Source organism: Octopus bimaculoides, chromosome 3 (genome assembly GCF_001194135.2).
Source record: "Octopus bimaculoides isolate UCB-OBI-ISO-001 chromosome 3, ASM119413v2, whole genome shotgun sequence".
Classification (NCBI taxonomy): domain Eukaryota; kingdom Metazoa; phylum Mollusca; class Cephalopoda; order Octopoda; family Octopodidae; genus Octopus; species Octopus bimaculoides.
The window spans coordinates 73,251,950-73,268,237 of NC_068983.1; the positions used below are offsets into that span (position 1 = coordinate 73,251,950).

The window sequence follows — 16,288 nt, forward strand, 5'->3', positions numbered from 1 at the left end:
CCTCATTTGACTGGATGTTGTGCTCTCTAATGTTGCGCTTCAGAAATCTGACAGGCCTATCTATCACGTGGGTTAGCCTTTGGTAAGTGTTTCTACGTCTGCGTCTTATTGATATATCTCTAGTTTGCGTGTATTTTTAGTTTTCAAGTTGTATCACTTCAATCATGTACGTATCAAATTGTATCTGTATTTGTAACAGCAGCTTCATCTGCTAAAAGTGGCACTCCCCATTAGTATAATAGTATTCTCTCGGGATTTAGAAGAAAGGGATCTTATAACTACATCTGAAGGGTATCTCAGGATAATTGAAATAGGAAGAGCAAATCGATCATCGACCAATAAAATAAATGTCAACCTGTTTCGCAAAGATTAATGGATTAACTGATTATTTTATTCTTTAAAACTCAGTCCAAGATCCAGTATCTAAGCAGTTGAAATTCTTTTTGTAATAAATATTTACAATAAATATTTGCAAAATATCAGCCCTCATATTCTGTTTGTTTAATTTATATCAGAATTAATTAATTTATGTTACATCTCCGAACAGGGCAATTGAAGTTGGGTTCATTAAAGTTGCGTTTATTATGACCAGACTAATTAAATTACGCAATTTCTGCAGCAAAACTGTATTAACATCAGTTTTTCAGTCAAATAAATCCAAATCTTCTTAGATTATTATCCAATTTAACAGCATACTTAGCAGTAATTGATATTTTCATTTCAATTTCCTCTATCATATATTCTTATTGCATATTTACAAAACAATGTTTTTTAATGATTTTCGTGTCACAATATGTCTATCTTCCATATAAAATTGTTATAGAGGATTATAGGAAATGCAGCTGGAACTTTAAAAACGTGAATAATAAAACAGTGTGGAGGCGCAATGGCCCAGGGGTAAGGGCAGCGGACTCGCAGTCATAGAATCGCGGTTTCGATTCCCAGACCGGGCGTTGTGAGTGTTTATTGAGCGAAAACACCTAAAGCTCCACGAGGCTCCGGCAGGGGATGGTGGTGAACCCTGCTGTACTCTTCCACCACAACTTTCTCTCACTCTTACTTCCTGTTTCTGTTGTGCCTGTAATTCAAAGGGTCAGCCTTGACACACTGTGTCACGCTGAATATCCCCAAGAACTACGTTAAGGGTACACGTGTGTGTGGAGTGCTCAGCCACTTGCACGTTAATTTCACGAGCAGGCTGTTCCGTTGATCGGATCAACAGGAACCCTCGTCGTCGTAAGCGACGGAGTGCCAACATATAACAGTAACAAAGACACTGGAATATCACCTTAGATATATTTAATTAGTCTTGATATTTCTAGTAAGGTACCCCTATTACAAAGGTGTTAAGAGAATAGGAAACAAAGAGAGAGAGAGAGAGAGAGAATACGAGGGCTTGCTGAAAAGTTCTTGGCTGTGGCTAAAAGAAAAATACAGGAGGATCAGTTATTTATGACTTTATTCAGCATATTCCCCTCTCAGATTCACACACTTATTGCAGTAGTCCTTCAGTTTTTCTAAGCCCTGTAAAAGAACTCAGAAGGTTGGGTCTTCAGCCAAGCTTTCCATGATACCTTTTCAGCGCCCCTTCGTATTCTCTCTCTCAACCTTTTAGGTTGGTATAATACCAACCGTATATATTCTCTCCCACTCACTCTCTCACTATCTTTCAGTAGTCCTGCCATTTCTCTAAATAGCTGCTCTACTCATTTGCTTTGTTGTCAGTGGCACTTCTCATACAGTTTTGGCCAAGTCGTGCAAACCTTGATACACGATTTGATTCTAACTGAGGTGCAAAGCGAGCTTGTTACAAATATGTCAAGTTTCCTCATTTTCTCTTTCCTCTTGGGTCTGAACTACAAGGTCGTATTACTTTGCCAGAGGGGGGGGGAGGGAGAGAGAGAGAAAGAGAGTCCTGGTACCATTGCTCTAGAGCAGTGTTTCTAAACCATCATTTGCCCGTGGACCCCTTTGATTCCAATTTTACTCGAATGGGCCCTCATAGCTATTTAATGTTTAAAAGATCATATTTTTATAACTGAATATTATTAGGAATTGTATCTAAAAATTGTTAAAATATTTGTAGAAGTATAACCAGTTTATTGCACATAAATTTTAGCAACAAAATGTTACGTGTCCATCCCCACCAAGGGCCGTATGGACCTCTATTCTAGAGTCTCAAGTGAAAGTTTATTCTGTCTGAGAGAGATAGCCTCTTTGGTTTGAAGTCTCACCTTACAAGACGATTCTTCTTTATTTATGAAAGCCTGGTCAGTATGTGCTGTCTCAAAAACTAGAATAATTTCCTCTTTGTTTTAAGTTCATATAAAAACATTTGGTTCCGTCTTCAGTTAGCTTTTACTGATATGCTTTTGCGACTGACTGTTCAGACATGGGTGCATACTTCTTGTGAATCCCATATTTAAGAGCAAGGTTACATTTTATAATAATACTGATCTACCCGAACTAGATTACAGCTTTTAAATCTCACCCCTTCATCCAATATGACAGCAAGGACGTATGGTCGCTGCAGTCATTTTTTAAACAAGCTTTTTAATTGTACTTTCCTATAAATAAATAATAAAAATAATACATTTTAATGCAACAAAAACACTATCATGTGGATATAAAATTGGTAAATATTTGGTAAATTTTTACAAGGGAAGAAGAAGAGGCATCAAAACTTCTTCTCTGGGACCGACAACATGATACTGACAAGCGTAAGAGACATCGTCTGACATTTATCGACAACCTGAAAGAAGACACAAGATTGGATTTTATCCACAAAAGGTGGTGAAGATGAATCGAGATGCTCGGCGAAACGGCTTTGTCTTCCAGGACTAGGTGGGAACCCAGCCAAAATAAAGTACGAAATAAGGATACATGATGGAGGTTTTTTGATGTATGTATTTCATTCGCTAATTTTTCTATAAGAGCGAAGCAGATGACTACTATTTCAGTCAAGATAATTAGGGACTTTGTAATGGAATGATCTGGGGATAATAAATAAGCTAGGTACATTTTTTTTTCTTTTAATTCCTCATAATGTTGTCGAACGCTGACAAAGATGTATAACTTAAGACATTCAAAAACATGAAGATGGCACCAAAGTGAAGCTTGAAAATATTTACAGATTTTTATATTGTTATTTACCCAGTTATATTACAAACTCTTCAGTGCCATCCGTTTTGAAAGCGAACCGCCAAAGAAATAGTTTCCCAATAAGGAAACAATTCAAAACTTCAAATACCACCGTAATCTGCACGTAGTAGTTTATGTCAGTAATAACGCAGAGAAGCCACCGTTAGCTCGTCTTCTGAGTCGTTAGTTACACTTTATATTATGTGATTCCCTATTATCCACTTTATCATCTTACTACACTCCCCCACCAACACTCACACACGCGCGCTAAAGTGTGTATGGGTTGGCGTGTGCTTGGGAAACGCGCGTAAGGTATGTAGCTGATTAAACGGATGAAATAACGAACTATTCAATTTTGGGCTCGAATTTTAAATCCACCAGTCTATTGTTTATATGTATATATATTTATTTATATATATGACATATTCTACATTGACTTAGTTCACTTGGTTTTGTGGGAGAATATAGTTACGAAAAAATTTTAAGATCACATTGATCTTAAAATACCAGTGGCATTTTTGTAGAATTTCACAGATAAAAGACAATCCGGGTCACATTAAATTATATTGATCTATTAAACAAATCTTTTCTTTTCCTCAATTAGTTTATAGAGATCTCAAGAAAAAAATTACATAAGTTAGTGGTGATATAAGTAAAGAAAAATTGGTTTGCATATGGTCTTTTGGAAATCTCCTACAAGAAAACATATTCAAAACGAAATGGTTTGTATTGTTAAACGAAATACTTACCTATACAGACCGTATCTTGAGTGTCAGTACAAGGCTGTATCATGATTTGGTCCCTGGCACATGTGCGACATTTCACACAACCGATAGTTCCACTGATCAAGTGGGAATATGTATTATTGGGACATCGTTGGCACCAACTATTTTCCGTTGGGCTGCAGGGTCGCACGGCACCCCAGCCTACCGGACATAGAGTACATAACATACAAGCTTGCAGTTCTGTTGAGTAAAAAAAACCGGTCGAACATTCACACTGTGTATCATGGGTGACGTTGCAAACTTTTTTAATGTAAGTGTGCTCGGGACACGTTGAACAGAGCTTGCATTCTTCTGTTGAACTAGCCTGTGATGAAAATGTCTTCTCAGCTTGACACGGTGCACAGACTGTGTCCTGGTTGCGAGTACAATTACCGACGACACCTGAACCGGGTTCACAGAGTTGACAACAGGAAGAACCATTTAAATTGCTCTGGTTGCTTGGACAGATTCCAGCTGTGATATCCTGTAATGTGAGGAAAGTAAACCAGTGAATAGTTTGGGACAGAATAATTATTTTAAAAACTTTGCAACGCATTTGCTTGGTTGTAAAAATAAAATTTAGCTTTAATAGGTTTAATGTATTTGATAATTTATACAAAAACACGGAGAAAATAAGTAAAACAAAACAACAAAATTTATTTGATAATGTTATTTTTCAATTAACACACTCCCCTCACACCATTACTTTCCTGTAACCACCCCGCACATGTATCCCATCTCTTAATCATTTATCTAACATCAAAGACCACACTTCCAGCTTTGATCTTGTTACGTCGAGGATAAAAAAAATATAAAAAACAGTTCATCAAATTGAAACTTCATTAAACAACCTTCGCCACCAATTAAAAAGAGCAAATCTAAAAAACAACAACAGCAATCATCATCATCGTTACAAAACATGTTTCAACAGACATCAAACAATACTGTCATACTTTCCAAATTGAATTAGTTGAAACCCAGAGGCAGGTTTGATAAAAAAAAATTTTAATTTTAAATCAGATTCTAGTGAGGTCCACTTTATAATTTCGTTTTCGTCTACTTTTTAATTTCTGCCTCATCACATAGGGTTAAATGTGTAGACTGTTTATCTCCCTTAAAACCGCTCTTACACTGCTAATTAATTAAATCAAGTAGGTGTTGTACTGAATAGCGTATGCGAATAACAACAATCATTTCCACAATAGACACAAGACCCGAAATTTGGGGGAAGGGGGACTAGTCGATTTACACCGATTCCAGTGTTCAACTGGTACTTATTTCATCAACCCCAAAAGGATGAAAGGCAAAGTCGACCCCGGCGGAATTTGAACTCCGGCGTGCTAACGATTCAGCCAGCTCACCGCCTTAATAATAATAATAATAATGATTATTATTATTATTATTATAGTAATTTCGCCACATGGGCAGCAATTTTGGGGGAGGGGATAAGTCGATTACATCGACCTCCAGCGTTCATCTGGTACTTATTTTATCGACCACGAATGAATGAAAGGCAAAGGCAAAGTCAACCCTCGGCGGAATTTGAACTCAAAACGTAGCGATGGGCGAAATACAGCTAAACGTTTTCGTCCAGCGCGCTAAAGATTCTGCCAGCTCGCCGCCTCGGCTCCGAAAGGATGAAAGACAAAGTCGACCGCGGCAGAATTTGAAGTCAGAACGTACCGACGAGCGAAATACCGCTAAGCATTTCGTCCAGTGTGTTAACGATTCTGCCAGCCCGCCGCCTTGCTGATGATGATGACAGCGACGACGACGATGATGATTCAGTTTATTACTCTTTTACTTGTTTCAGTCATTAGACTGCAGCCATGCTGGAGCACCGCCTTTAGTCGAGCAAATCGACCCCAGGACTTATTCTTTGTAAGCCTAGTACTTATTTTCTCGTTCTCTTTATTGCCGAACCGCTAAGTTACGCTAAACACGTAAACCAGCATCGGTTGTCAAGCGATGGTGGAGGGACAAACACAAACACACATATATACGACGGGCTTCTTTCAGTTTCCGTCTACCTAATCCACTCACAAGGCTTTGGTCGGCCCGAGGCTATAGTAGAAGACACTTGCCTAAGGTGCCACACAGCCACTCCTGCGCCTACGAATTTTTTTAAAGAATTTATTTAAAACACGTCATTCAGTACAGTAATATCTATTTGATTTATCTTATACCATGTTATTGACTTACATTTGTATGTTATTTCTTAGAGTTCAGTATTGTTTCTAATATAGGCAGAAGGGTAGCAATTTGGAAGGAAGGAATTAGTCGATTAAACCGGATTTAGTGCTTGACTGGAACTTTATTTCATCGACACCAGAAAGGTGAAAGGTTGTACTCTAGTAACATATGTTGGGTTCACTTTCTCCCGTAGAAGTTATATCACTTCTACGTCCGTCTAATACCGTGGTTCTCAATCAGGGTCTGAACGGCCCCTGAGGGTCCACATAAAATTTTTAGGGGTCCATGTAACAAAATAGTAAATTGGGGATCCACAATCGAATTTTGCACCCCCACCCAAAAAAAAAATTGCTTTAGATGTATTAGTATGTATTGCAAGAAACAGCTAAATTTCTTCAACATTTTACATAGTTCAAACTACACAAGTGGATGTGTGAAAAACAAAATAGGGATTTTGAAAGAAGTTTCTATATAACTAGTTTTTAAACATCGAATGGCCATGGCGTCAGTATAGATATGGCACATGTAGGCAGGTGGGGAGACAGACGGACAGAGAGGAGGAGAGAGATGTGTGAGAGAGAGAGAAACCTTTATGAGTCCAAATTCTGCTTGAGCCGACTTCCCCTTACATTCCTCGCCTTGTTACAAGTACCTGGAAATCGTTTTAATTGACTATATAACCCCACCCTAAGTATACGGACTTTGTTACCCGTCTGAAGATAATTAATCTATGATTCGTGTATCCTTTAACACACACCGCAGACCTTCGGAATCTCAGCAAAAGGATATGAGTAGTCATTCTTCCTATGAGTCAACCATAACAACATGGAAAGGAAAATGAAATTTAGACATTTAGTGCTTTGTCCCAGTGTAAGATACGAATATAAAATTTGTAGCACCGTTAGATCCATGATCTAACCGAAGTAAATTACTATCAAATGGTTTCATATTGGATCTCATTGCATCACCACATAAAGATTTTTCTCTGATAAAAAAAAAAATCAAAAATATGGGATCATTTTATTGTGTTTGAGGCACGAGTGCGTGCGTGTGTAGTGTGTATGCGGTGTGGTGGCGGTGGTAGTAGTGTGTGTATATGTCTAGTGTGTGTGTGTGTGTGTATGTGCGTGTGATGCATATATGAGATGCATGTGTGTGTGATATGCAGTGTGTGTGTGTGTAAAAGAGAACTACGTAACGTGCTTGTGTTTGCTTTCCTCTACCATCTCGTTTTGTTTTTTATTTATTTATACACTTTCACTATTCTTGTTCTCTGCTTTGTGCACCGATTTTTTCTCTTCTATCTTTCCCATTGCATAAATTTCTATCTCTTTCTTGCAAAATGTGATTACACAGAAACACACACACACACACACACACACACACACACACACCATATTAGAGAAACGTCTCGCACACTTTGTTGGCGTAGGGTTAACCCAGAACAAATACAGTTCCAATCACAACATTCCATCTGGAAAGATTTCTTTACGAGCCCATTAGAACGCTTCTATTTGGTGGCCGTTTTCCGAACGAAGAAAGAAACAACCGCCATTTTAGATCTCAGCAGAAGACTAAACGTTAAGCAAACATTAAAACTGGATGTGTGTATGTGTACGTACAAACATACACACACAAACGTAAATATATATATATATATATATATATATATATATATATATACATACACACATATACATAATGCATACATAGATTATATATAAGCAATAATGCAACAGGCGTGTAATGAATGGTAATGGTTGATGTTAAAAGATTAATAGCAAATAGTCGCTTAGTGCAACAAATGGCAACATTGTGATATAACTGAAACATAGTGGTACCATTCAGGAAAAATGATAAAGAAAAGAAAAAGAAACAAAAACAAAATGAAGCAATTACATTCTTTACCGTACAATATTTTAGAGAAGATTCAGTGCTTTGTATGCCTGAACTCAAAGTACACTACAGTATAGATAAACGATGGTAGGCTCTAAGCTGTCGCTTGAACGATTATAAGCATCAACCAAATTTCCCTCAAATTATTGTTGTTGTTGGCACTCCGTCGCTTACGCCGTCGAGGGTTCCAGTTGATCCGATCAATGGAACAGCCTGCTCGTGAAATTAACTTGCAAGTGGCTGAGCACTCCACAGACACGTGTACCCTTAACGTAGTTCTCGGGGATATTCAGCGTGACACAGTGTGATAAGGCTGACCCTTTGAATTACAGGCACAACAGAAACAGGAAGTAAGAGTGAGAGAAAATTGTGGTGAAGAGTACAGCAAGGTTCGCCACCATCCCCTGCCGGAGCATCGTGGAGCTTTAGGTGTTTTCGCTCAATAAACACTCACAACGCCCAGTCTGGGAATCGAAACCGCGAGTCCGCTGCCCTAACCACTGGGTCATTGCGCCTCCACCCTCAAATTATATACCCCCACCATCTAACATAAAGAAAATGTAATAGACAATATAATCCTAGATATAGAAGTAAAACTGGATGGTCACAATTGGAATACGTTTGGTCATATGTTTGCTCGATCAGGACTGAGTTGGGGTTAAATAACAGCGTCGGCGATGTATTAGAGATAAAAAGAACGTTGATGACCACGTTCATAAGGTACCGGGAAACCAATCAAGTGGACAGCAATCGTCGTAGTGCTGTGTCCATGGTCAAGACAAATAGGGCAGTCCATATAGGCGAAGAACAGATACTGCCACCATGAATCGACGAGTTCACTCGACCTTCAAGAAATAGCAGTCAAACCTCCATTAACCTCCTAGTTTTGAAAAGAAAATGGCGCACGAATAAGGTAGTCCTAGATACTCAATGCCCGAGTGAACGACGTAGTAGTCATGGTTGGAATGTCTGTGGTCATAGTTCTACCCAGATTTGGAAGTGAAAAACAACGGTAACACTGCTGCATAGAAAACAATCACATCGCCATCATGTAGAGGCAGCAATGTTGTTTGACCCCAGGTCAGCCCTGGTTGAGTTGATCAAACTATTCCAACCGTGATCATCTCGGCCTTTTGTTTTACAGACGTATTCTGACTAGGACAACAAATATCAAAATACTAACCCATCGTCTTAAAAATGGTTAAATAGATGGGATCAACTAATGCTGAATATAATATGCCAACAAAGACAGGACGGCCACGGCTGGAATGCCTGTTAAACATTGTGCCCTCGACATAAGGTATGGTTCTCACAATACGTGTAAATGCTATCAGAGAACGACAGTAGCTATAAATGTTCATCAAGCAGGCTCCAAAACATCTATAGATGTGTCTTAAATCTCCAAAACACAAAATTCTACGAAAGAAAACCCAACATTTTTGGATTATTATTTATAAATAACCCAGAAGAATACACTATTCATAAGAAAAATAATACGGACATCAACAACAACAATAAAAAACAAGGAATCTCTTTCCAAAGCCTACACAGAATATATCTAAAAATAAACGTTTCCCACACAAATACAAACTTTGTGAAAATGTAAAAATTCTCCAGTATAACATTAGCGCTTCTAAAAACACCTTTAAGGACCCAAAAATTTTTATCATCATATATAACATTTCCATAGCAATAATTCAGAAAATATTATTACTACGAGAATACAGAACATTCAACATTATACTCAAATCAGACTGGACATATCCATAGCACAATGCGAGTAATCTTGTTAGATGAAAAAAAAACAAAAAAAAAAAAAACATGCATTCTAAAGTAATAGGAAATGACACTAGACGAAAATTGCAGGCTTTGAAAATATAAATTAGCAGCACGAAACACACACACACACACAACTTATATATCACTATCGAACTGATCAATCTTCCCATGGCATTACACTTCTGACCTAAAACACATTCACAAAAACCATAATTAGAAGAGACTTCGACGCACTTAAATCATTCTGGTTTTCAAATAGTACAGACAACAAACCAGGTAACTTAATTGTATTATAGCTAAAGTACCTTTGCTTCATAAACAGTTCACCTTAACAAGCCAACTACAACAATTGTTCACCAACACATTCGCACTTTTTCGAATTTTAAGAAAGAACAATACAATGGATTTCATAAAGTAACAGAATCAAGATTTTCAGTATTCAACTGTACTACACTCTGGTTAGTCCACATTACACGGTAAATAGCATTACTCATTTTTACCAACTGAGCGGACTGGAGCAACAGGAAATGAAGTGTTTTGCTCAAGAGAGCACAACGCATCACCCGGTCCAGGAATCGAAATCACAATCTTATAATTAATCATAATCCAACAGCCTAACCACCAAGCCACCAAGCCATATGCGCCTCCACTACAGAACATAAATTCAGCAATATAATTATAGATGCATCCCAAAAACATATCCTACAAGTCAACATAGACACACAGTACCAATGATATACCAGAAATAGTCAATCTCATAAAAAACAAAGACAACCTCAAACACAATACACCAAAACTACAGACAACCGAAATAGAACTCGACATCAACAATTAAACAAGGAAATAACAAAAATAATAAACTACAGAGAGACAGAAAATTGGCGAACATTTGTATTCAACATAAACCATAAAAGTAATAATAAAATGCTATTGAGAGTAATTAACAAATCAACAGTAACAACGGCTACATCACAATGTTGCAGTAACAGTCTCAAGTAATATATCCACAAGAAAACGCCCATATCAGATATTTAACATAAAAATCACCCCCCAAAATCCTCAAAGAAAACGGGAACTTAAAAGGGAAAATATGCACTTTCTATCTGGACCATGATTTTGGGCCCTTTCCTTTCATTAGACATCCAAAAGCAATAGGGAAATGTGTAAAAAAATTTCATAAGCCCAATAAAATCACAAACATCCAACTGAAACACTTACAACCTGCATTTACTAACATCTACAATTATATGCACCAACACAATCAAATTTTCCGAATTTGATTGTTAGGACAAATTATAACACTTATAAATTTCAACAAAACATCCAAGTGGACTAATATCATAGTGATATTAGTTAGGCACATCCTCGAAAATTCTAGAAAGGCTTAATCCCTGATGGAGGCCCATGGCTTAGTGGTTAAGGTGTTGGATTCCTGGACTGGGCGACGCATTGTGTTCTTGAGCAAAACACTTCATTTCACGTTGCTCCAATCCATTCAGCTGGCAAAAGTGAGCAATCCTGCGACCCGTCCAGTGGGGGTGAATATATACTTCATGGAAAGAGTAAAACCGGCCCTATATCTCTATATGACTCGGGAAGGGTCTTAGTCCCTGATAGTAATCTTATAAAAGAAAAGTGTGTGTGTGTGTGTGTCTTTTATTGGTTCACATGAGTAATTAATCCGATAAACCAGCACGTTTGAACAAAATACTTTGTGACATTTATTCCGCCCCTGTTGCACAGACACGTCGAAAATTCAATGTACCATTGATTGGTCCTTCGGAAACCTGTAACCAATGATACTATTGTTAACAAAATGTATGATAATAATATTTTTAAAACGTCTATATTAACGCATGAGCATAGAGATACAATTTACACATGCTACACACACACACGTTAATGTTACTCTCTCTGTCCGAGATGGGCGGTTCTACAATTTCTTGTTGAACAACCTGCAGATATGATTTGTTTATATTGATCCAAAGTTTGTGTTGTACATTAGCGCACTCTCGCACTCTATCCATCAAATTGACATTGCCTGTACAGGTGCACGGTGTGTCACATCGAAGCGATTGCAGAACACAGCACACCTCCTTATCTGCGAATCGTAACTGCAATCTCACGATCGTGAGCGCAACACCCTAATAACTAGGCCACGCGTTCTGCCATACATACATACAAACAAACAAAGATACGTACGTACCTAAATACATACGTGTGTGAATTTGTCTATACAGTACTTTAAAAATACTATATACATGTAGTGGTCACGAGTCCACTTCGAAGGCTATGCATTTGCAATCCAAGAACAGAAGATTGTTACTAAATACCTAATCAACAAGAGAGACAGTGAAGCCTTTAGAGTTCCAAGATGCAACTGAAAATGTAGATTATGTCATATTTATGTGGATGGCATCACACATATGATTAGCAGCTGCGCAAAAATGTCATCAAGGTACTAACTCCCTATGCGACATGACGTTGTCGCAAAATAATATACAACGCCATTCGGAAAAAAAAAAAAGACTGTCCTGGAATAAATACAGAGAATCCTCCTGATATTGAATACGAAGACAAATATCAACACAAAGAATATTAGTGGAAAATTCTCATCAAAACATCTGTCAAGTGTAAACATAATATGCCGGATATTGTTGTTTGGGGTAGACAAGAAAAAGTATGTACCGTCATAGAGGTCAGCTGTCCTGCTGATGTGAATATCTTTTTGAAAATCAAAGAGAAAGAAGATAACTATGGCCAACTGCCTCGAAACTTCCAACTTCTATATCAGGATTACAAATTTACATTTATACCAATAATAATGGAATACTTGGTTTTGTAAGTAAATGCTTAACTGTCAGTCTGGATAAGATTGGATTTTCAGAAAAAGAAATCAACTGATTCGCACATTACAAATACAATCTGTAAGCGGAACAGTAAAACTATTTTTTCTCAGATTGTTTGTTATCTACATTCCAAAGCTGGAGTTTTGTATCTTTGTTAGAAACCTTCAGGGGAAGGATTTAAATGATTAAATACAGAAGAGACATATGCACAACGGATTTTCACACAGTTTCCGTCTACCAAATACACTCACAAGGCATTGATCGGCCCAATGCTTCTTAAGCACACAGACATACCCTCGCCTATCTTACATTCACTGAAGTTTTATCTTCAAACAATGAATTATTCTCGGAAAGGAAAGGTTATATAATCTAATTGAGTTTATTTCTTTTAATATGGTCAGTTAAGTTGTTTTAACTGTTACGTCTTTCAGTTTTAATACTGATGTACTTTGGATATTTGAAAAAGTAAACAAAGATGTTTTTGATTTTCTTTTATGGTATTACAGTTTGTTTTTTATACCCTTTTTGCTGAAAAGCGACCTCTTTTTAAAACTTTGTGTTTTGTCTTATACTTAATTGTTTGTAACTTCATTAATAAATTATATAAAACCTCATAACGGCATTACAAATTTCAAACCCAAACATTAACCGGTTAGGGTGTTAAAAAGTTGCCTGGTGATGCACACTGGCCATGAATGTTGTATGCATTAGATCAACATCAATAATATATACATGAGATTATCCTTAGATCGAGAGAAAAAGTGAAAAAAGTTTCTTAAAAACATATGTTGTGAAATAGTGGGAAAGTGTGTCAGGTATTGTGGAGAAAGTACATGATAAAACAAATAAAGAAGAATTCGTTGAATAAGTCAATGTTAGACTGCTTAATCGGGAGCTGGTTTATATATTCAAAATCTTAACAAGTACTTGTGAAAGTAGTAACATTAAGTAAAATATTCCGATCTTGTTTAGATAACAACCGGAATTGTTGACGTTATTCAACTTTTTTTTTTTTTCATCAGCTGTACTAAAACATGCAACTTGTGTATAGCTAAGAAAGGTTTAATTTTGAATAACATCAACAATTCTGGAAATTATCTAATCACAAGATCTGAAATATATTTTTACAAAATTCTGCAACTTCTACAAGTTGTTAATTATGAAAGTCAATACCAAATGGTACCCTGTTGTTTTCACAAAACCTCTTTCAATACGGTGCCCCTTTATGGTTGCAGTTCAATGACTGAAACAAGTAAAAGATAAACGATTACGGTCGAATTTGATTTAGAAGGGATACCAGAGCAGTGATTCGTGAAGTAGAAAATGTTTCGTCATGGGTATGTTAAAGTTATTTGACAGAAAAACCTAAATTTTGAGAGTAAAGGCGAAATCCTCAGCAAGAAGCAATAATACAAAATACAGGCATACCTCTTCTTACGTCCGTAATTGGTTCCAAGACATGTGACTTAATTAAAAAAACCACGTAACACGAAAATATCTGTTATAATAAATGGCTTGTATATATTTTATTTGATTTTAGACATCAGTAACGTTTTTAGGTTTTTGTTTTTTATTATTTTTTGTATTTTTAAATATGTCCAGTGAGAGCGACGTAAAGAAGGATAAATCGACTGAAGTTCAAGTTTATTTTTCCATTAATTTCTTTGAAAAAAAAAAAATCGACGCAAAGTCGAAAAGACTTAACTAGAAATGACATAAGTTGAGGTATGCTTGTAGTTGCTGAATGGTTGCAGTGGTTGCAGATGTACTCCGTTTCGTGAGGTAGCTGCAGAGATAACAGAAAACCATAAAAAAAAACCTAAAAAAGTAATTATAAAAATTTAAAAAACCCCCAGACATTTGGCACTTAGCACCAATGCTACTCGCTACCACTGAAATAAGAGCGATGCTATCAGTAGATGTCGAAATCGTTGTGATCTCTAGTCGACAGCTGATGATGGAATGCCCTACAATACAAGCTACATAAAAATAATACATTCAATCACTGATTAATTCACACACACACAAGCAAAATGCATTTTCATTTCTGTGCATTCTTTAAAGTGAGTGTATTATTCCTACAATCAGTACAAGAAGCAATCAGATTTTTCATCTCACTCCTCCTCACCACACAAAATAGATCAATTGCTTCATTTTCGTCTGTATACATTTCTTCTTATTAAATATCATTGCTATGACAATGAGTCAATCGATTAATACACATCACAATTCAAGATATATACATATGTGTGTGTGTGTATGTATGTATGTATATATATGTATAATGTATGTATGTACGTATATACATGCTTATACATATTCATACATATGTATGCGCAAATATATATATATATATATATATGTGTGTATACATGTATGAATGTGTATATATGCATATATATATATATATATATATACACACACACGCACGCATACACATACACACACGTATGTATTTATGAGATGAAAGCTAATTTCTGCTGTTTTCTCCGAAAAGCGCTACACGATCTTAATGTTTATCAATTTTATCTGTATATGTTTAGCCTTGTCACACCGTCTGCTTTTTCTATTTATCGCTTCTTTGATGTAACATTTTTTTTTTTTTTCACAATAAAATTTAGTTATATACTCTGTTATTTGTGAAATCTGACTTCCGCCATCACTCTCTTCACACAGTCACACACACACATTTCTATATTTCTTTCAAATTTTTACTCACAATTTATTTTAACCCTCTCCTTATCAGTTTTCTCTATATCAATCTATATTACTCTTTTTCTCTTTTATTTATTCTATTTCCATTCTGTCTTTCCTTTTACTCTCTTCCGCCATTTTAACCCTCACTCCTTTTTCCTTTGTTTTACATTCTCCTACCCAATTATGTCTTTCTCTTTCTCTCATTTACGTAGATTTTCGCCGCTATTTCATCTGTATTTCTTTTAGTCTCTCTAGCCATTTTGTCATTCTACTTCTTTCATTCATTATTTCCTCATTTCTGTTCCTCTTTCGTTAACTTTATTCTGTCCAAATACCTTTTTTTTTTTTTTTTTTCCCCTTCTTTAACCCATTCTCTTTTCTCTCTGCTGTTTCTTTTCCTATTCAACCTTTCTCAATTTTCTCTTTCCTATACTTGTCCCCTCCCCTTCGATCATTGCTTTTCCTATTCTCCTACTCACTAATTTTTAATCTTCATTTTCTATTTCTTTATTTTTAAATATATATATATATTTAATGTTTTCCTAATATTGATTACATTAATGTTATTATTATTATTATAAAAATTTTAAAGATTTTATGCTATTTTATTATCTTCATATATTTTTTAATCTGATCCCGATGTAAAAAGTATGATTTGTCACCAAAAAATTTCGATAAATCAAACGTAAAATTCTCATTATGAAACGTAAAAAAAAAAAAATCATAGCACGAACTGTCAACTTTATTTTTACGAAGCTTGCATAGGATTTGGTTCCCACCCATGCACGTATGTGTGTGTATTATATATATACACATATATAGGTGTGTGTATATACATGCGCATATATAGGTGAGTAGGAGTGTGTGTGTATATATATATATATATATATATATATATATACACATACACACACATACAGACACATGTGTAGGTGATTGTGTGTGTGTATATATATATATATATATATA

General features: G+C 36.0%; 1 protein-coding gene across 1 annotated transcript in view; it reads right to left on the reverse strand.

Moving 5' to 3' along the window:
- Positions 1-16,288, reverse strand: part of LOC106874456 (tumor necrosis factor receptor superfamily member 16) — a 158,022-nt gene that overhangs the window by 57,737 nt on the left and 83,997 nt on the right. Inside the window, exon 2 of the mRNA XM_052966222.1 lies at positions 3,891-4,389. Within this exon, the coding sequence (XP_052822182.1) occupies positions 3,891-4,389 (499 nt within the window). The remainder of the gene's footprint in view (positions 1-3,890; positions 4,390-16,288) is intronic.